Source organism: Sylvia atricapilla, chromosome 5, assembly GCF_009819655.1.
Source record: "Sylvia atricapilla isolate bSylAtr1 chromosome 5, bSylAtr1.pri, whole genome shotgun sequence".
NCBI classification, from domain to species: domain Eukaryota; kingdom Metazoa; phylum Chordata; class Aves; order Passeriformes; family Sylviidae; genus Sylvia; species Sylvia atricapilla.
In genome coordinates this window covers 22,642,945-22,662,948 of record NC_089144.1, presented here as the reverse complement: position 1 = coordinate 22,662,948, position 20,004 = coordinate 22,642,945, and the positions used below count along the sequence as shown (strand labels likewise).

The 20,004-nt window shown below is 45.0% G+C and overlaps 1 protein-coding gene and 2 long non-coding RNA genes across 3 annotated transcripts in view; all 3 read right to left on the bottom strand.

Moving 5' to 3' along the window:
• Nucleotides 1-20,004, bottom strand: part of UBE2H (ubiquitin conjugating enzyme E2 H) — a 44,884-nt gene that overhangs the window by 13,301 nt on the left and 11,579 nt on the right. The window contains exons 2-3 of the mRNA XM_066318905.1: nucleotides 4,330-4,406; nucleotides 3,688-3,762 (exon numbers count right to left, since the gene is read on the bottom strand). Of these exons, the coding sequence (XP_066175002.1) occupies nucleotides 3,688-3,762; nucleotides 4,330-4,406 (152 nt within the window). The remainder of the gene's footprint in view (nucleotides 1-3,687; nucleotides 3,763-4,329; nucleotides 4,407-20,004) is intronic.
• Nucleotides 2,173-3,679, bottom strand: LOC136361176 (uncharacterized). Its single transcript, XR_010743592.1, has 2 exons — nucleotides 2,347-3,679; nucleotides 2,173-2,315 (listed from the first exon to the last, which is right to left on the bottom strand). It is a non-coding gene; the product is annotated as an uncharacterized lncRNA (long non-coding RNA).
• LOC136361174 (uncharacterized) lies at nucleotides 4,919-19,604 on the bottom strand. The gene is made up of 2 exons (XR_010743590.1): nucleotides 14,597-19,604; nucleotides 4,919-8,687 (listed from the first exon to the last, which is right to left on the bottom strand). It is a non-coding gene; the product is annotated as an uncharacterized lncRNA (long non-coding RNA).

Sequence of the window (20,004 nt, the reverse complement as noted above, 5' to 3'; positions counted from 1 at the left end):
CCAGGGAAAAGGAGAGAGGCAGAGCCAGCAGGGGCAGTGAAATCATCACCAGCTCTGAACACTTGGGAGCTGGGGCCACAGCAGGGAAGTGATTCCTCAGAAATGCAGGACTATTGATATATATATATAATACAATACAATATAAATATCATATATTATAGTAAAAATACTATATATAATAGATATAAAAGATATTAAAATGTAATACAATATAATATAAATATACTATATTCTATATAGTATAAATAATATAATATATATTGTATATAGTATATCGTGTACTATATACAAATATTATATATAATAATAAAATATACTATATATATGATAGATAATATATAAAATACACAAATACATACAAAGGTAATCCAACATAAATAAATATTATATATTATAATATGTAGTATAAATAACATCTATTGTATATTGTATACTATATAATGTATATAAATAAAAGATATTATATAATCTAATATAAAATAAATATTATACGGTAATTACATTTATTTTATAAATGTATTTTATATTACTCTGTAATTACAGTAATATTATACTGTAATTACATTTCTATAAACATAGTCTTAATATATCGTATATTTATATAAATATAATGTAACACATTATATGATTATCTAAGATAAATTATTTTATGATATTATGTCTTACATACATATTCTATATATATGTTTATATAAATAAAAAGAAATACAAAATAAAGTAAAATAAAATAAGCCAATAATTGGTTGAAGCACCAGGAGCAGCAGCATCAGGAGTTGGTTTTGTTCAGAGCAAACTGCTCCAGTTCAACCTTTGGGATATTTCTGGATTTCTTTTTCCTGATGGGTGCACTGAAGCCCAGAGCCAAGTTGGAGCCCACACCAGGCTCCGTTTAAATTCCTGCTTTTCCTGGGATGTGCATTTCCCTTTGGGGAACATTTGAGGAAGGAGCTGTGGATGGGAGAAGGGAGCAAAGATTTGGCAGGAAAAGATCCCAAAAAACCTTCTCCTGGAGACAGAGAGATCCCTGCTCCTTTACAGACTCCCAAAAAAATCCACACCTTTCCCAAGGACAGATCTGGAAGCCACTGGAATTAGAATTATAAATATAATTATAAATAGAACCTGACCCTCTTCTGGTCAGGTTGATAATTTGGGAGAGAACACCAGGATTCCCTGGATCTCATCCTTGGAGCCACAATGGGATAAAAGCAACTGGAGCAGGTTAGATGGGAACTCCCAGCCACCATTTTTCTGGAGCACACCATAAAAATTTCGGACATGCTCTAAAAAAAATGTGATTGGATATGCTCCAAAAAAAAAAAAAAAATCCATGGTAAAGCAAAAACAAAGTCAAAAATGTTCCAAAACCAGTAATCTTTTTTGCAAAAAATCCCATGCCAGGATCAAAGATTTTTTTTTAGGATGGAAGGAATATTTCAGCCTCCAATCCTGGAATAACAAGGGAAGCTGCAGGGATGGTGGTTTTGTTTTAAGCTTTGGGACAAAGGTGGAATTTATTCCACAATTTCTCCGAGGAGGGACTCACATGGATAATTTGGAGGGACTTGCATGGATAATTTGAACTCTGCTGAGAACAGAAACAAGTCCAGGGCCTCCTGTCCATTTATGGGCTCCATAATGCCTGAAATCTTTCACTTCCACCCTCTAAAACCCAGAGATTTCCAATTCCTGTATCATCCAGAGCTCAGGCTGGGTTAGGATTGGCTGAGTTCTCATTCCCATCATTCCCAGTGCTCCCAGTTCAGCTGGGATGAAGCTTTTATCAGCAATGTCCAAACCAGAGATAATCAGGATGGTCCAGGAGGTTTCACCCAGGCCTGGCTGTCCCAGATAAGCTGGGTTGGGGCAACAAAAATGGGAAATAAAGGGGAAAAAAAAACCCTCCCTGCCACTTCTTGGGAGTTTTCCTGAGTCTCTGCACTTTCCTTGGAACTTGCCAGCTTTTCCAGAGTTCTGCTTTGCTGAACCAGCTCAGGTCTAGCAAGGATTTTATCCATCTCAGCTCTTGTTTCCAGCAAAAGGCAGATTTTCAGGGAGAAAAACGGGGGGTTTCAGCAAGATCTTGACGAGAAAAAAGGGATTTTTTCAGTAAGAGGAAGTTTTTGGGAAAGAAAAAAGGGATTTTCCAGCCAAGAGGCAGTTTTTTGAGAAGAAAAAAAGGAGGTTTCAGCAAGATCTTGAGGAGAAAAAAAGGAGTTTTTTAGCAGAAGGAAGATTTTAGGAAGGAAAAAATGGATTTTCCAGCAAGAGGAAAATTTTGGGAAGGAAAAAAGGGATTTTCCAGCAAGAGGCAGCTTTTTGGAAAGGAAAAAAGGAGGTTTCAACAAGATCTTGAGGAGAAAAAAGGGATTTTCCAGCAAGAAGCAGTTTTTTGGGAAGGAAAAAAGGGGTTTTGAGCCTCTTGAACAGCGATTCATCAGGTGAGGGAAGCTCCTCATGAGGTCTGGGATAAACCAGAGGAAACAGAACGGATTTAAACACGTGAAAGATGGAAAACTGAGAGAAAAGCAGCAAAATTAACATTAGAAGGAACAAAACAAGTCAGTGATTTGAGCAGGAAACAACTCCCTGCACATCATCCTGCCCTGGATCCCTGGGAGTGTCCAAGGCCAGGCTGGATTGGGGTTGGAGCACCCTGGGATGGTGGAAGGTGTTGGGGTTGGAACTGGATGTGCTTTAAGAATCTTTCCAACTCAAACCATGCCATGTTTTAAACCTGCACTGGTTTGTAGCACTTGAGAAGTGGGGAAAGGACAAAGGACTGGAATTCTCACTTGGAACGTCCAAGAGGAAGTTCCAGAACTGACTCAGGAGGAAGAAAAAGCTCCTCAGAGCTGCAGATTCCTGTGCTCTTACTCAGCTGTTTGCACATTTCTGAGATTCACAGGTTTCAAAACAAAATTTAAAATAAAAAAGGTAAAGGATGGTGTCTGAACACCCCCACCCTCTCCCAAAAGGCACAACTGCCACTTGGAACAGATGATTTCTCCTCCCAGAGAGCTCCCAAATAAAATCTGAGCTAAAGGGGTGATTTGAAGGAAGTGGCCAAGACTTGTCAGCTCCAAAGGAGGATGTTGATGTTGGAAAGGGCTTCAGCAACTGGAATAGAGTCAGGCACCTGAAGACATCCGAGGTGTTTTCCTGCTGCCCAAGGATGGATCCAAGCTAAAAACCATTTAACAATTCAATTTCCTATTGCTCTCCAAGGTGAAACAAGCCTGACCAGTCAAGCCAGCACTTTTTGTTTGTTTGTTTTGGTGACAAATCCCTGCTTTGCAGTTCTTCCATATACGTATTCCCTGCTCCAAGAGGATGGAGGTATCAGTGGAAGAACTTCCATCCACTTTGGGACAGAAGATCCCAAAAGTTGGGTTCTCCCTAACACCAAGAACTGTGGTCTTTGCTCCACCACTCCACAATAAGTGGAGTTATTATGAAAAAACCCCACATGAAACAGAGATTTAATTGATCAACACACACATATGCAGCCAAATCCCATTCCCAGCTCCTCCTCCTTCCAAAGCCCAAAATTCCTCTCTGCTTGGGATCTGAAATCTAATAAAAACACTTAGCAAATTTAAAGACCTTATATTGCACTGGTACACTCCACCTGCAAACTTTAAGCACAAATCACAGGATTTTGATGGAAAAAGAAGTGTTTGTTACCTATAGATGGGGATTTGAAGGGGTATTTGTCAGGAAGGTCGACTCTAACTTTCCATACTCCACCTTCATACGGTGCTGCAAGGGAGGAAAAGCAGGAATTAGACACTCCACAGCTGAGGAGAGGATAAATAAAACCAGAGCATTAAGGAAAATACATCTCTGGAATAAGACACAGCTCCACTGGGGGTGAGATTTCAGAGCAAAGCTCCCACGGGAAAAGCCTTTTTCCTGCTCTGCCTGACATGATTTGCACTGATCCTGGAAAAGATCTGGGCACGAGAGCCTGATTAAAACCAGGCACTTTGGGATAATCTCTTTACCTTTGGAGGTGGTGCTAAATTAAGATGGAAAAGCCATTTTAATGATAAACTCCACAGAAACTCCCATGACTATTACAACTTTTGCCAGGTTTAGGAATGCTCAGGGACACTAAAGTTTTCCAGAGGCAGCATCCAGCTCCAAGGGAATGGGGTCTGTCTATGTCCTTGCTCACAGCTGGATCCTCCCCACCCTCCAGGAGGTGGCTTCCCTGGATTTCTCTCCATCCCCCTTAGATTTGCTCATCTCTTCCCCTCTGGAATGTCATTTCCTCATTCCCCACCACAGGTTTGTTTTTCTGGAAGGGCAGGGTGACCAACTTACTTCCTTGTGGTCCATAAAACTTGACGACAAATTCGTTGAGTCCTCCTAAGATTGTGACTTCGTGTTTGCTCTCGATCCTGATGCAGCAGGTCAAGGAAAAAAAACATTCAATCCGGGAAACAAAACCCATTTACTCAGACCCATGGAATTCACTCAAAGCTTGTTGACCCAAATATTCAAATTATCCCCGAGCCCCACATGGAATTTCAGTGTCCTGACACACCTAAGCGACCGCAGCACCACAATGACGTTGGTAAAAGCCAATTCCCCACCCTCCCCTGCCCTGAGGAATCTTGGGATGAATCCTCAGTGTTTTCCATCCCCTCCTGCACAGCCTAAACTCAGAATTGGGAGAGCACTGGGACGTGTTTGAAATAAACATACTGAGGCTGCTCCGAAGAACTCCATTTTTCCCTCCCACAAGTCCCATGCAAATCGCGGCAATCTCATGTTAATTTGACTTGCAAGACCAAAAAAACTCCCCAGTCTTGGGAGAGACGGTGTGAAAAGAACAACTGGAAGAATCAAAGAGCCTCGGGAAGAAGGGAATACAAAGGGAAAGGCAAGTGGGAAGAAGGGAATACAAAGGGAAAGGCAGGAAATCTTTATTCTGAGCAAGGCTCTGTTAAGACAATTAGTGGTGGTGTTTCAGTGCTGATGCCTGATAAGGAATTCGGCTGTAAATCAGGGTTAATGGATTGGGAATAACACCCTACAGCAAATACCTTTCATCAATGGTCTGGGGAAGAATTACAAGAGAAGCAGGAGAAAATCAAAGGTTTGTTCCCACCTGAACTTTGGCTCTGCAGCACCGAGGCTGCTCCCATTTGAGCATGGAATATTTCATACAAGATCCTTCACATCACAGCAGGAGCTCGGCAGGAATGTTCCAGCTCCAGGGAACTAAAGGCAGATTCCTCGTTTTTCCCCACCCTGGATGGAAAAGGTTTTTTGCTTTCATGGCACCAAATTTGCCCAGGATTGAAGGAATTCCACAGACCCCCTCCTTGGACCTCGACGACACCTGGGCACACACTGAAATATTCCCAACCCAGCAGGAATTCCCAGCCACCAGGATGAAAGAATTTCCACCTCAGACCCCTGATCTTAAATCACAATTTATGAAAACTGGATTTCGCAAAGGGCTGTGTGAGAATCCTGCATCTCAAAGTACCAACTCCACACCAGCAGTTTCTGTGAGGAGATCCAAGTCCCATCTGCGGGGTCCATCAGGATTTATTGAAATTCCTCAAGCACAATAATTCTCAGACTGGACAGACTTTTTCCCACAGTGTCAGCTCCAAAAGGGTTTGGACACAACAACCTCCTTCCCCTCGTTCTCATGGGGAGAGGGAAAAGTTTATGGCCGTTTGTTTTGGCTGTGGAGTTTTCTCGGTTCAACATCAGCTGCTCTGCCCTAAAATTCCACTGCAAGGAGCTCACTGCACTCAGCAGCCACTCAGGAGCAGCTCACAAAGGGCAGATGGAAACAGAAATGGCCTCAGTGCAAGTGATTTTCCTGCTGAAATCCAACGGGAATCTCTAGGAAAAGCGGCATCGCTCCAGGTTTGTGGTGAGGAGCCTCCCAAGGAAGTGTCGTGGCCGCTTTCAGTCCCGATGCTGAGAGACATTTGTCACCAGATCTTCTCATGTCACCACAGCAGGGAGTTTTGAAGTTTAACTCCTTAGGGAATGTATCCCTGGATAATTATTCCAAGTTCCCAAACTCTTACATGGTCCCGCTGTGTGCAGTGATGGCCCAGAAAATGTTTCATACTGGAGGATTTTCACACTCACAGCAGCTTCATGGATCAGCTTAAACACAAATGGTTTTACTTTGGACTAAATAGAGTCCTGCTTAACAAAAACCAGCTCCAGCCTGGATGCTCCTCAGCTCCTTGAGTTAATGCCAACCGTAAATGAAAGCTGAGTTTTCCACACTCGCACTCAATCCTGGTGCTGCCAAATTCAAAAAGTATTTATGAGCCATACAGGACAGTATCTGAATATTATCCCTGTTGTGGCAAAGACTTAAAATCCCGACCAAAAAATCAGTGAGTGAATTAGGTTCATGGAAGGGAGAAATATTGGGATGAAGGGTTTGAGAACAACCATTTTGTTTATTGACATGATACCAGAAATTCTTCCCTGTAAGGGCAGTGAGACTTGGCAGAAATTCCCAGAGAAACTGTTGCTGCCTCTGGATCCCTGGAAGTGTCCAAGGCCAGGCTGGACCTCTGGGCTGGGAGCAGCCTGGGACAGTGGAAGGTGTCCCTTCCCCTGGTTTGGGTTGGAATCGGATAATCTTTAAGTGCCTTCCTACCCAAACCACTCCTTGACTCCATAACTGAAAACAGACTGAAAATAAAGTGGATTTCAGCACCAAAGGCCTTGCATCAACACAGGGGAAATCTCTAGAAGTGCATGAGCAGAAATGAAGCTGGGAAAGACCTCTTTCCTTGAAATGAGGTGAATTCCAGGTGAGCCCCCAGTTAAAAACACAGCTGGGGTGAACCATCTGCCCTCTCCCTTCTCCACCAGGGAAAAGATGCCCAGGAATGTGAAATCTTGGAATCCCACAAAAAAACCAGCTGAGAGCACTCCAGGGAGAGCTGCATGGAGCTGTTACAGAGAGAACATTTCCAGCCTACCAGCTTTTTCCATCTCCAGAAATTCCTCAGGAAAGGCAACTGTCATTGCAGAAGTTGGGACTGTGGGAAATCCAGGAATCCAAGGCAGATCTCCAGGCTTCTCCATCCCACAAACTGTCCCAGCAGCATAAGGAATGAGCAGAGGAGAACAGGAGAAGGGACTGGACACGTTTGGAGCAGTGTCCAGGCGACATTCCCAGAGAAAGCTCCACCATAATTCCTGGTGCTGGATCTGGGAGTGAAGAACACAGGCTCTGATCCAACTCTTCTCTCAGCTCGCGCTGCATTTTTTCCGTAAGGCGAAAATGTCTTACAACCGAATCCCAGCTGAATTGTGTCCCAAACATGCCAGGAATTAATCAGCAGGCTGGGATCCAGGAGCAATCCAGGGCCTGTCTGGAGACCCACAATGCTGAAGGAACCCAGCTGTGCTGAGGGCACATGGAAGGTCCTCTCTTGCAGCCAAATTGCAGTGATGGATCCTGCAGTGATTCCAAGGAACTCCCAGGAATGAGAAATGCTCCAGGTCTTCAGCAAAATGAGCAGAGCTTTGAGAAAACCCCAGGAAAGGAGCACCAAGAATTAGAGCAAGATTCCCACAATTTAAGGTGATCTCTACATGTTTTTCCTGGGATTTCTATGTCTGTGTCCACAATTTTCAGCCACCCCTTTCACTGGATATTCATGTGTATCCATGCAGAAAGCCCCCAGGAATTCCACCACACATCTGGCTTTTTTTTGGGGAAGACCATTCTGGAAAACCCTTTTTTTGGAGCTTTCAGTCTACCCTGTCCAAGACAATCTCTTTGCTCCCACATTCCCTCTTCAGTGTACTTTTCATCAGTTAAATTTACAAAAAAACCAAGCAATTAATGGCCAAAGACTTTCAACATTCCTGGTTCCAGGGGTTCTTCCTGGAAGGAACCCTTGTCCCCACAGCAGGACACACATCAAGCTCACAGCTACAAACCCAGCCTGTAACACATCCCACTGCCTCAAATGTTTAAAAACCATCACACAAATCCCTCCCAAGACTTTTGGCCTTGCTGCTTTTATCTCCTAATCACCTCAGGATGCCAACTGAACCTAGTGCCAAAAAAAAGCCAGTAGAAAAGTCAAGGGAAAAGAGAAAAATCTGGATATGAGTCAGTTTTTTAAGTTCAAAATCCACAGAAATGAGAAGTGAGTCCTGAGGACCTGAAGATAAATATCTTACTCCCAGGACTATGAAGAGAATTTTAACACCAGTAAATGTTGGGAATATTGAGATGATGCTATGGAAGCTTGTTTTCAAATATCAGTTTGGAAGGGATCATAGGCGAGAGCCAAGGGAATTTTTCAGGCTCCCAATCCAGTGCCTGAAATGTGCCAGGAGCTCCAAGGCAAATGGAGTCATGGATTTGAGCAGGAATATCCCAGCCCCCTGTCAGGATCAAGGCTCTGATTTCAGGCCTGAACTCGTAGGAAATTATTTCCTCAGTCCAGAACAAAAACCAAAACAAAACCCAAAAAACCCACCCCAATATAAAGCATTTTCGTTTTTCTACATCAGGACAAAATCCTCACGAAACCTTTCAAATCTGGAGTTTGAAGACCTGCCCATCAGTCAGGGAAAAGGGGCCACTGTGGATTTGCCTGTTCCAGGGTCAAATTCCCCTTTCCTCATCCTCATGCAAGGCCACCCACCACTGCAGGCCTGGATTTCCCCTGCAGCAATAATAATAAAAAAAAAATAAAATTTTAAGATTTGACTTCACACCCAGATGTCCCCAAATCCCAGATGAACATCATGGCCTACAGATGGTCTGTCTGTTCACAGGGTTGAGTGGCTTTTTCCTGGCAAACGTTTAACTCAAAAAAAAAAAAAAATCCTTTCATTAAGTTTTCTTAAAATTAACATTAGTTACAAGCTTGGGAAAATGAATTTTCCAGCTAAAAATATTCAGTGATGGCCACAAGCAGCCCTGAGCCAAAGAGCAGCAAAAAGCTGGAATGTCCCATGGAAAAATAAAGTTGTGGATTTATCTGGAGGTTACAATTGAAGTGAGAGATGGGCTGAGGGTCATGAAGAGGAATTAAATCCTTTTTAAGGATCTCTGTTGCGTCCTCTCTTATTTAGACCCTTGTCTGCACATGAAGAATATCACCAGAGAAATCATCCTGAATTTGAAGAAAAACCAAATACCACACCTGAATATATAAAAAAAAAAAAAAAAAAAAAAAAAAAAAAGAAAGAAAATAAATCATCCAGAGAACCTGCCTTTGAGGAAGTAAGTCACTTTTTGTGACAAAAGGTGATTGAAAAATGAGATTAACACTCAGGCAGTTGATTTTTTCCATTGTCAAGAGCTTTACACCACCTGTTCTATGGAAACTCGAGGTGTCAGAGGTGTGAATTCCTCTGAAGTCTTCGCCAGCCGCGTTTTGCAACATCAATTACCTCCATTAGTGCAACTGATGGTTATTCATGTTTATTTTCTTACGAAGGCAGATGAGCTGCACTGCAGCAGCAGCACCGAGGATTGACAGAGTTCCCGGTGCGTGGGCAGCAAAGGGCAAGTTCAGCTCAGTCCCTCCCTGCCTCCAAGCCTCTGGAAGCTGCTTTGCCTCATCCAAAGTCCCTCCTTTTCCTGACACAACATCCCCAGGTGCCAGTGGTGCACGTGAAACCACAGCCGGCACCAGGGCTTTGATGCTTTAAGGAATATTTATCCGTATTTTCTGTTTATCCCTATTTTTCCCTGCCTGTTACTCAAATTTAACTTCCCTCAGGCTCCTCCAGCCCTGCAGGACATCAGAAAAAAAAAAATACTTTTAGAAGTCAAAAAGGTTATAAAGGCCACAAAAACAGCTGTGATTTCTTGGAGCAGCAAGAGGTGGATTTTTAGCAGCTGATTTGTTGCAAACTTCTTGAGAACTACAGGCTAAAATTATCCCAGTATTAAAATCCATGGGTTTTTCTCAAGGCAGGAATTCTCACTGCCACAGGGCACCTCCACAGTTTCTCCCTTTTTAAGTAAAGGGGTTTTCTAGGGGTTTTCAGGTTTGTTATTTGCCAAGGATGTTCTGCTGAACAATTCCTGGGGTGACACCACTGGGGTTTATCCTCACATTGCTGGGGCAAATCCCAACTTTCCTTCCTCTGCATTCTCCCTCTACTCTGCCCTAATGAGACCCCACCTGCAGAGCTGGATCCAGCTCTGAAGTCAACAGCAGACGAATCTGGAGCTGCTGGAGGAGACCAGAGGGATGCTTCAAAGGCTCCTCTCTGCCCTGGAGCCAGGCTGGGAGAGCTGGGGATGTTCTGCTGGAGAAGGGAAGGCTCCAGGAAGAGCTTCCAGAACATTCCAGGGCCTCAAGGGGCTCCAGGAGAGCTGCAGAGGGACTAGGGACAAGGCCTGGAGGGACAGGACACAGGGAATGGCTTCAGATTGGAAAAGGGGAATGTGGGTGGGATCTTGGGAAGGAATTCCTGGCTGGGCTGGAATTGCCAGAGCAGCTGTGGCTGCCCCTGGATCCCTGGCAGTGTCCAAGGCCAGGCTGGACACTGGGACTGGGAGCAGCCTGGGACAGTGGGAGGTGTCCCTGCCCATGATCTTTAAGGTCGCCTCCAATCCACACCATTCTGGGATTCCATGACTCTAAATTTTCCAGGAATCCCACAGCTCTTAAAGCCACAAAAGTGATTTTAATCCTACAGAACAGAGAAAAAGGGACAGCAAAGCAGTCAGAGGAAAAGCTCAGAGGACAAACATCTTTCCCTTGGCTCTCCTGACCTCTGTGACAAGTGAACCAGGGACACCTCAGTGCAGAGGGGGTTTCACTCCTTGTAAGACAACACCAGCTCTATTTACTGCCAAAAATGCCCTGGAAGGACAGGAATTTTGAATTAATAACTGAATAGCAACCTGTGCCTGCCTGCTGAGTTTTCATTTTACTGCACACAAGAGTTTCCTTGTTGGAAACTCAGCTTTGCTTTGAAAAAAAGCCCCTTCCTGGCCACTTCTCTACCAGGTTTTACCTGCCTGAGGGAAGAAATCACACAAGAAAAAAGAATTATTCAATTATTCCACAGGCACCTCTACCAATTTCACATAAGAATGGCAAATTTCCTCCAGATGAACCCTTCGGTCACCACAGATCCCATCAAGAGGCACTTTCCTGGGAACCAAAAAACATCTTCTGGATGAAAACAGGGATTAGGGGAGAAGGAAATGCTGTTCCAGCAAAGCCTCCAGCCTGCTTTGCTTTCTTTGGAGCTCCTGGTGATTTACATCTGGCTGATTTCCACCCATCTTTGTGCCAAGAAACCGGAGTAATGAGGAAAAGGTAGAAAGAAAAGTCAGCTTTTCCCTGGAGATGCTTTGCAGACGAGTTGGCTGCCCTGAACCCAGCACAAACTAAGTCAGCATTTTCCTCCACTCCAGGCTCCAAACCTGCTTTTCCTTCACCAGAAGCACCACAGGAAGACAAGGTGCATCCCATTCAACGCTGTATGGTGCAGCACTGCCCTTTTTCTATGGGAAATAAATTCATTCACTGCCCTCCCCAACTCTGTTGCTCCCTTTAAAAGTTTCAGCTTGAGAAAAAACAGAAAGCGGGTATATATTGCATCTTTTATCCATGCAAGAGAAAGGAGCTGGGGAAGGGTCTGGAGCCCCAGGAGGGGCTGAGGGAGCTGGGGAAGGGGCTGAGCCTGGAGAAAAGGGGGACCAGCGGGGACCTTGTGGCTCTGCACAAGTCCCTGCCAGGAGGGGACAGCCGGGGGGTCGGGCTGTGCTGCCAGGGAACAGGGACAGGAGGAGAGGGAATGGCCTCAGGCTGGGCCAGGGGAGCCTCAGGGTGGATACTGGGAAAATTCCTCCACGGGAAATGCCCAGGGAAGTTTGGAGTCCCCATTACTGGAGGGATTTCAAAGCCCTGTGGATGTGGCACTTGGGGACATGGGGCTGTGGTGGAAATGGTTAGACTTGATGATCTCAGAGACCTTTTCCAACTAAAATGATTCCATGATCCGTATTTAATTTTTTGCATTAGAGAAAACAGATTGGAACAGACTTGTCCAGAACTGTGCTCAGCTTCCAGGGGATGGGCCAATAAAGAATTGCAGTGGTGGCACCAGGAATTATCTCCATCCCATCAATGGATCAGAATCCCTTTTAACCATGACCTCCATGAGTCCTGGCAGGGGGATGCATTAGTCAAGGTGAGAAGAAGCCGGCACAGGAATTTCAAAGTGGATTGGATTTGATGGAAAGGAGTTGGACTGAAGTTGGGATCAATAAAGCTGAAGTGATGTCCCTGTGTGTGACCACAGTGACAGAGCCACCTCCAGGAGCACAAGATTCCCTTAAATCTCAGAAAAAGCCAAGCAGGGATCCAAGAGGTGCAATTAACACCTAATTAGAAGCAACTGTCAATGAGCAAAGTCCTTAAATGGATCCTACAGGGAAGGAACTGCGACAAGAACTTCTCTGGAGTAACTGGAGAGGCAAAAAACATCCCAAGGATTCAACTCTGACCTGATGCCTGAGCTTCTCAAGAGAACTCCGAGAGCTGGAAATAATCAGGAACCAGAAGAATTCACTACTCTGAGTTTCAGCTCAGGGGGAAAGCCAGAGCTGGAGCCAGGGGCACTGAGGATGGAACTGGAGTACTTTTGGTGGCCACACATCTGTCCCTGAGCTGAAGCACCAGATTTAATATTTGCATCACTCCAAGCTCCCACCCAGAGAAGTTGGTTTCCATGGAGATGGGACATACTGGTGGAATTGAGCGTTTCGTGTCCAAATAATCAACTTCTCAAACCAGCCAGAAATTTCAAGTGTGTTTTTCAGAGAAACAGCAGAAGGGGAAAATACAATTTTTTTTTTCCCAGGTGTGCTGGCAACGGTTCATTGCCTCTTTGGGAGGACTCAAGAAGTGCTGAAACTCTTGTGAAACAGACACTGTGGCTGTGAAACCACAAGACTGAACGTGACCCCAAACCTGTGCTAGACCTGACATCAAGCCCAAGATTTAAGTGTATTTTGGGGCTAGGCCTCATCACATGATTTACAAGAATGCAGCAGGTCTGTGAAAAGCAGATTGCTTTGACATATTCAAATATTTCTCCAATTTAGTCTTCAAGGGGAAAAAAAAAAAAAAGTATTATTTTAAGATGTGGCCTTTTCCCTCGAGGGGAGTTTGGGTTAGCTTTTTATAGATTTTATTGAGATGCTTTTTCATTCGCAGAAAGCTCCACAGTCATTCAGAAACTGCCTCAAAGCACCTCAGCAACGGTGACATGAAGCCCCAAAGGGACAAACACCCATCTCCTCCTCCTGGAAAACCCTTGGGATGAGATGTTTGCGCTCAAAGCAGATGAAGAGGAGGCCAAGAGCTGAGCTTTGGCAAGGGCTTATTTAGGAAAAAAAAAAAAAAATCTAGAATTATGTCAAGGTCTTGATTTTAAACAAGATAAAAGAGTTTCGTGGCAGGAAAGAGAAAGTGTCAAAGGAAATATTTTAAGCTTCAAATATATTAAGCTTCAATTTAGCTTTGGCATGGAGCAGGTCCAGTTTTGGAGGCAGATTCCACATCCTCCCTGCTGCCCATTGCCAGGATCTTTCCTTGCCTGCAAAAGATGCTGAATTGGGCCACAGAGACTGAGGAAGAAGATGCTGATCCTCAGTTTAAACTCCAGCCTAACACTGATTTAAGGAAGTGTGAAACCAGGGAATGCTGAGAACTGGTTTAATCAACACTCCATGCTGGGATGCTTCAAGAAAAATCAGGCCTGGGAGAGGCTTCCCACAAACAAATTGGACCTTGAACTGCTGAACCATCACAAGGGGGAGGAACCACTTCCAAAGTCCTGTTCAGGATCCTGACAGGATCTCTCCATGGCCTGCCAGGAGCAGAATCCAGTGGGATTTTTCCTGTCCTGCTCCCCAAGCTTCTCCAACACCAAGGAAAACTGAGTTCTCTCCAGTCTGGGGTTGTTTTGTAGTGTTCTTTCTAACCCCACTAGAAATATTCAGGGATGCATTTCCTGATCTCATTTGCACCAGGTTTTTTAACCCATGTTTTTCAGCACTGAGACAGCACCAAATGTTTGAAATTCCAGCCTGGGCAAGCTGGGCTTGAACTCTAAAGCAGACTCAAGAGGCCACAGAAATGGACAGTGCCAGTGAAAATGAGGCAGCTCTGTGCTCACAAAGCTGCTTCGACTTTAATTCCTCAATAATTGGCTTTTGTGCTTAAAATCCAAACTCCCGGCAGGGATCTGCCTCTCACCCAGGTGTTTTCTGCTCCAACCACAACAGCAGTAAAGTCTCCCAAAGATAGTTTGGGGGTGACTTGTCCCCGGAAGAAAAGAGAAGAGAACAACTGATATCTCATAGAATCCTAAAATCTGGGTGTAAAAGTATCTCAAATCCATTCAGTAGCACCCCTACCGTGGGCAGGGACACCTTCCACTGTCCCAAGGGTGCTCCAAGCCCCGTCCAACCTGGTCTTGAATAATTCCAGGGATCCAGGGGCAGCCACAAGCCAACCTGTGCCAAGCTTTCACCACCCTCACAGGGAAGAATTCCTAAGATTTCATTTCTTCCTACGATTTAATCTAAACTTACCCTCTCCAGTTTTAGGCTGTTCCCCAGTTGTTTGTTCCAGATTCTTTGCTGCTTGAGCCAGAAGCTCCAGCAGTTCTGAGCCTTCTCCTGGTTTCTTATCTGCCAATCCTCAAAGAAAAGAGCTTTAAAACAAATCTCCAAACCCACAGGGATTTCTCCAGCATGGGTGGAGAAAATAAAAGCCAAGTGAATGTGGAAATCAGGCTTGAGATTAGGGCAATTCCTTTAACCAAAATAACACAGAGGAAAACCCTGGTTTGGCTTTAGTGTGGATTTCCGACCACCCCAATTTAAAGGAACACACGAAGCTCCAGCAGCTACAGATGGGTTTTTTTCAAGGTGGATCATTCCTGGGGCAACTGGGGATTTTTGTTCCTTTCAAAACACTATTAAAAATACATGTCTTTTTCAAGAACAAGTGAAACTCTGCTCTTCTGGTTCTCAGGTGCAGCAGAGAAGGCACAGAGCAGCTCACAAGCAGTGAAAAATGGGGATGAACATCAAGCCTGTGGAAGGGGCTCGCATCCAAAATTCTTCCTTAAGTGCTGAGGCAACACCCAAACCTTGGAAAGGCTCATCTGAAACCCATTTGCAGCCCTGGTCAGGATCCTGCTCCTTTGGCATCGGGGTAATGTTTACAACAGCTCTCCATGGCCTGCCAGGAACAGAATCCAGTGGGGCTTTCCTTTCCTGCTCCCCAAGCACCCCTAACATCAAGGAAAACGGAGTTCTCTCCACAGTGGGGTTGTTCTGCAGAGATCCCTCCAATCCTACACGGAAATATTCCCCAGCTGGGGACCTGAGGGTGCTGTGTCTTTTACAGATCCCTCCCAAATCCCAGAGGATGAGATTTGTTCCCTTCTCTCCCTGCCAGAACTTCCAGAAGGATCAGATTTGCTTCCCCTCTCCTTGGCTTTGTTCAAAGGATTTTAAAGGAGCAGCTCAGGCAGGATTTACACACCATTTCCTTGGGTTTTTAGCACAAATTCCAAACCTGAGACACAGACCTGGGAAAGTTACAACCACCACAATTTCCCTGATTTCTCTCATACCAAAGCAGAAAACCCCTAAGTGATTTAGGAACAAGCACACAGCTCGGTTACACACAGCTGAAGTTTATAAAATTTTCCTACTTTCCAGCTCACCTGCAGCATAAAAACACCACAAACCCACACAGCAGGAAACTGCAGCCCAGTGCTGCTACAGGAAAAGGTGCAGGAGTTTCCTGCATGCCAGGGTTTTGTACAGAAATCCCTCCAGCAATCCAAGGTGCCACTGTCACAGCTATTAAATCAATTACCCTCTTCATCCTTCCAATGGAATGAGGGCAATGGGGCACTGTGGCTTCCCCCAGTGCAGCCCATAAACACATCCAGCATCCCAGGGCTGCCTGGGAACAGTCAAGCTCCACAAGTGGGTTTGGCCCTGATTTTTGTCCAGTGCATGTGGCCATTTCTATTCAAAGCGTTAATTAATAAACCTAAGTTTATCACTCAGGTGGGATTCCACTGCATGCATCAGTCCTGAGAAAATAAAAATGCACAATTCCCAAGGTTGGGTCAGTACAAATAGTCCCCATGAAGCCATTAACTCTGGAAAAGTGCAATCACAGGCTGCTTTAGGTTGGAATGGAACTTCAAACCATCCAGTTCTACCAGCAGGGACACCTTCCACTGCTCCAGGTTGCTTCAAGTTCAACCCAGCCTGGCCAATTCTGCTTAGAATGTAAATTAAAAAGACTGACACACAGGGCAGTTAATCACCAAACCACCTGCAAAAAGTTCATTTATCAGCCTTGGAAGTTGAGGAAATCAGGCTGGTGCTTCCTTTAATCCTAGTAATTTCTCCAGCACCCAGCTCCCACCATCAATCAGCCTTTGCACCAAGAACAACACTCGCCAGCAAAAAGAAGCGATTTAAAGTCTTGAGCGCTTCCGAGGGGTTTTTGGCCTTTCCCAAGGGATTCACCGCACAGGATTTTCCTGCAAGTTAAAGGTCTAAAGATACATTGTGTTCCAGAGGAAGACATGAGAGAGCCAATGAATGAACAATGATCCCCACACCAGCTTCCGTGGTGTGCGGCGGAAAAGCAGGAGCGGGGCTGCGGCCAAGGAAGGAGCCAGCAAAGCCTCGGGAGCTTTTGTTTGGATTTAGGAATGTCTGGGAAGGCCTGAACTCGCCAGCACCAACAAAACCACGGCCAAGAAGAGCTGGGGCAACATCAGAGCCAGGAGTGGAGGGTGCCCAAATGCCAGGATAGCTGTCAGGCTGAAGGCAGGCACGGAAAACATTTATTTTTTGAATTTTTTTTTTATGGTTTCCAGGCTTTGGAATCTTCCTTTGCTCAGCAGCCGCAACAGAAGCAGAAAGAAAAAGTCCAGGCTGTTCTCAAGCACTGGGAATTTCTCTGACTCTGATGTCAGCGTTGCCCAGGAAGGCAGGGATTAAAATCATGGAATGATTTGGGTGGGAAGAGATCTTAAAAGACCATCCACTCCCTGCCATGGCAGGGACACCTTCTACCATCCCAGGCTGCTCCCAGCCCCAGTGTCCAGCCTGGCCTTGGACACTCCCAGGGATCCAGGGACAGCCACAGCTGCTCTGGGAATTCCAGCCCAGTCCCTCTCCACCCTCCCAGCCAGGAACTCCTTCCCAATATCCCACCTAAAACTCCCTCTCTCAGCTTCTGGCCATTCCCCTTCATCCTGTCCCTCCAGGCCCTTCCCAATCCCTCTCCCTTCTTTTATAAACTCCCTTAAGGCACTGGAAAGGTCCAATAAAGCCACTTTGGCACAGGTGACACTACCACAACCAGAGGAGGAAAGGAAAAAGGGAAGAAAAAAGGATTTTTTTTTTTTTTTTAATATCAGGACAGCAGAAGGTGTTGCTAAAACACAGGAATACGAAGTCCTGGTGCCTGTGGCCAGTCAGATTCCTCCAAAACAACCTCCAAGATGTAGAGCTGGGAGGGCTGCAGAAAGATTGGGATATTTCCCTCACGGAGTCTGGAAGGTGCTTTCACTGCTGGAAGCTCTTGGAAATAAAGTTCCCTCCCCAGAAAGACCAAATCCACTTGAATTTGGTGAGAGAGAGAAAGCAGGACAAAGGGGTGAGTTTGCATCTGCTGGAATCAGGAGCAGCTCATCCACACTCCTGAGCCACTATTTTGTTCTAGCACATCTGCTCAGGCTTAATTATCCCACTTCCCTCTCAACTCCCTAAGGAGAGGCTCAGCACTCCCAGAGCCCGGAGGAGTTCTACAAATCAGCCATCCCGAAATTTATGTCCTCGAATTTCAGAGGGCTGCAGGAAGAAAAAAGCTCACCTGGAGGTTTCCTGCAAGAATAACAACACCTGGGATTTGTCATGTGGATCAAAAAGGAAAAAAAAATACCAGAAGTCAAAAAGAAAAAAAAAAGCCAGCAGTCAATTTAAAATTGAAGCTGAGCTTTGGGTTGAGGGCTGGAAAACACCCCACACTGTCAGGATAAATGGTGTTGTCAGGACACTGCAATTCCCAGCTTTTAGGCTGTGTTGGGGAGCTTTGGAGTGAAGGCAGAGCTCTCTCATAATTAGTTAAATTCAGCTGAAACAGAGGATTCCTTGACATCATCTCTTAGAATCACCACTATAGAAGAGACAAAGGAACACCACTGCAACTGCACTAAAAACTAATTAACAGTTTAGTCGTTAGCAGGTGCAAGCTGCCTGAAAAGTGGGATTTTGTCACCAAGTTTGAAGTGTCTCCTACTTCAGAGAGGCGCTGATAAAAACCCCCTGAGTTTTCCCCAGCACGGAACAAAAAGCCTGGAGCCGACCTCTGCCAGATGCTCTGAATTCCAGGTGACCTCCGGCAGAGCCAGCCAGGCTTTCAAAGACACACACTTATCACAGCCTGCTTTAATAAATCAGAATTAAGCAGCCTTGACACACTTGAAGCCATTTTGGAGGACAATATTACTAATCCACAAAAAAAAAAAAAAAAAAAACAACAAAAAAAAAAAAAAAAAAAAAAAAAAACCACCACCAAAAAAACCCACACCAAAACAAAAAACCCACCCCAATTAACCAGTGTGCTGCTGCAAAGAACCAGGATCCTGCAACAATCAAGGAAGTTATAATAAAGGACAGCTTGGAATTACAGAACCAGCACAACTGCTCCCAGCAATTTTCCCTTGTGCTGCCACAGTGACTTATTTTCCTCCCCTTTTACTCATCTCTGCATTTGGTAATTTTAGCAGAGATGTGGGGCTTGGGAGAAAAGTAAGAATAAAAAACCTGGGAACATTACTTACTTGAGATAAAATTAAAGGGTAATGAGAAAAGTGGTTTTCTCCCTTTACCCCGAGCTGTTCCCACCCTAAACCTACACAAACCTCCAGCAAGTCACAGGTTTTTGGGGTATGGAGCTGATCCATACACAAAAAGAGGATTCTCCTCTTGGCCACACTGGCAGCCCTAAGTGGGACTCAAACCCCTCATCCATGAAGAATTTCCATGTCCTGTTACTCTTCCCTGCAATTCCACCTCCACTTCCTCATTCAGGAACTTCCCAAGCAAAGCTGAGCCCTGTCCCTGCCCTGTGGGATTAAAAGGAAACAGGGATTTCAGCAGAGGCAGGGCTGGCTGTAGGGCACAGCCCAAATGCTCCAGAAATAGGGATGGGGCAGGAATTTGGATACAAAACCTCCCTCTTCTGGCTCACAGGGCTAAATTTAGTCCAGTCTGGTAATGACCTAAAAAGCAGCTGATGTGGGTTTCTGTGACGCCTGTGGCAGCTCCAGCCACTTCCTGAGAGAGGGACATGCACGTGGCCAAGTCCTGCTGCCTCCTGGGTGGCTCCAGGGGACCCAAAATGGGAAATGTGGACATTATTTCACACCTGGACTCAAAGGATCTGCTTGAGCCAAGTGGTTCCCGTTTCTTATCCATCCTATATCCTGAAAGAATCAGGGGAACATTCTCCACCCTCTTTCAGGGATTTTTTTGTGGGGTTGGTTTTTTTCGTTTGTTTGTTCTGGGTTTTTTTTTGTTTTGTTTTGTGTGGGGTTTTTTTTATTTTATTTTTTTGGTTTTTAGTGTTTGAAGCACCTTTTAAAAGAGTATCAAAGCTTTCAGCATCACAGCCCCATCCATCTTTCCCTGGGATGCTCAGCAGCAGATTCTCAGCTGCCCCTGGAAATAAAACAAAATCTGCAGAGGACTGGGAAGTTCACTTATCCCAGGCTTCACTCCTGGTGCCTTCCAAGTCTGGAGAAAACTGGCAAGAGAAACTCACACACAGAACATCCTGAAACGTCTTAATGACACTGAACGTCAGGTGGCAACAGAGAATTCTGTGACTCTGGAAACCACCAAGAGTCACAGAAGACAATTTAAAGGACTCAGTGGCTACTGAGCTAAAAAAA